The sequence below is a fragment of the Pygoscelis adeliae genome, unplaced genomic scaffold (assembly GCF_000699105.1).
Source record: "Pygoscelis adeliae isolate BGI_AS28 unplaced genomic scaffold, ASM69910v1 Scaffold359, whole genome shotgun sequence".
In the NCBI taxonomy this organism is placed as follows: Eukaryota; Metazoa; Chordata; class Aves; order Sphenisciformes; family Spheniscidae; genus Pygoscelis; species Pygoscelis adeliae.
Window position 1 is genome coordinate 80,858 of NW_008825553.1, and position 1,299 is coordinate 82,156.

General features: G+C 65.4%; 1 protein-coding gene across 1 annotated transcript; it reads left to right on the plus strand.

Moving 5' to 3' along the window:
* Nucleotides 1-550: 550 nt before the first annotated feature.
* On the plus strand, nucleotides 551-1,293 carry LOC103923709 (E3 ubiquitin-protein ligase TRIM63-like). Its single transcript, XM_009332120.1, has 2 exons — nucleotides 551-741; nucleotides 904-1,293. The coding sequence occupies exons 1-2, from the start codon at nucleotides 583-585 to the stop codon at nucleotides 1,255-1,257; spliced, it is 513 nt and encodes a 170-aa protein (XP_009330395.1). The 5' UTR covers nucleotides 551-582; the 3' UTR covers nucleotides 1,258-1,293.
* The last annotated feature ends 6 nt before the right edge of the window (nucleotides 1,294-1,299 follow it).

The following is a 1,299-nucleotide window of genomic DNA, read 5'->3' on the forward strand; positions in this document are numbered from 1 at the left end:
GGGGACTGCATCTCCCTGGTGCTGCCTCTCCCCTCCAAGCACAGCCTGGGGACCCACTGGCGAGGCACGTGTTTGCGCCCCATCAGTGGCCGCATTTGGGGGGTGCAAAGGGAGATGCTCCTTATAAGCCACCCCCCGCTGCTGCTGGCCGCGGCTCTGCCCCATTCCTGGCACCATCACAATGTCTGAATGACCGCGGGGCTGGTTTTTGCCCCTCCGTGCCCCCACCCCTATGTCGTTGTGGGGTCCAGCCCCAGGATCCGGCCACGCTGCCCCCCTGGGTGTGCGGCCATTTGGCCTCAGGGCAAAGCCTGGCCTTGTTTACTCCCCAGCTCCGGTTTCGGCGTGCCGGTAGCCGCAGCACGGGCAGGCAGGGCCTCCTGGACAGCCTGTCCCCCAGCTTGTTTACCGCCACCAGCAGCATCCCGATGGCTCAGTCCCGTGTGACAGGTGCTGCTTCCCCGGACACCCGACCCCGCGTAGGGATTTGGCTCCTCGTGACCGGGGAGCGACTTATAAATAGCAGGACGAGGGGTGCCGCCGGCAGCCGAGAGCGGGTGAGAGGAGCACGCCGTCGTGCCGATGGATTTCCAAGCCGGCATCCTGCAGGATGGCAGCCCCATGGAGAGCCTGGAGAAGCAGCTCATCTGCCCCATCTGCCTGGAGATGTTCAGCAAGCCGGTGGTGATCCTGCCCTGCCAGCACAATCTCTGCCGCAAGTGTGCCAACGACGTCTTCCAGGTGAGAGGGGGTCCCTGTGCCCATTCTGCGCCCCCCTCCCCGCCCGGGCTGGTGGTCACCGGGATGCTTGTGGTGCTGTGGGAACGCTCTCAGCGCTGCAGGGATGCTTGCGGTGCTGTGGGGATGCTCACGGACACCCCGATGTGCATCTCCCCCTCCCAGGCAGCCAACCCGTACTGGCAGAGCCGGGGCAGCGTGATTTCAGGGGGACGGTTCCGGTGCCCCTCGTGTCGCCACGAGGTGCTGCTGGACCGTCATGGCGTCTACGGGCTGCAGAGGAACCTGCTGGTGGAGAACATCATCGACATCTACAAGCAGGAGTGCTCCAGGTGGGCACGGGCGGCTTGTGCCTTGCCCCGGCGGGGACATGGGGACGCGGGGACGCGGGGACGCGGGGCTGCCCACCTGCTGAGCCCCAGCACCACCATTGAGACCGCAGGAGATTGCAGCTGGGCGAGAAACTGGGGGGCTTTTCTGCTGGCTCAATGGTCCCCAATCCAAATCTTCCTCCCCTGACCCAAATCTTCCTCCCCTGACCCAAATCTTCCTCCCCTGACC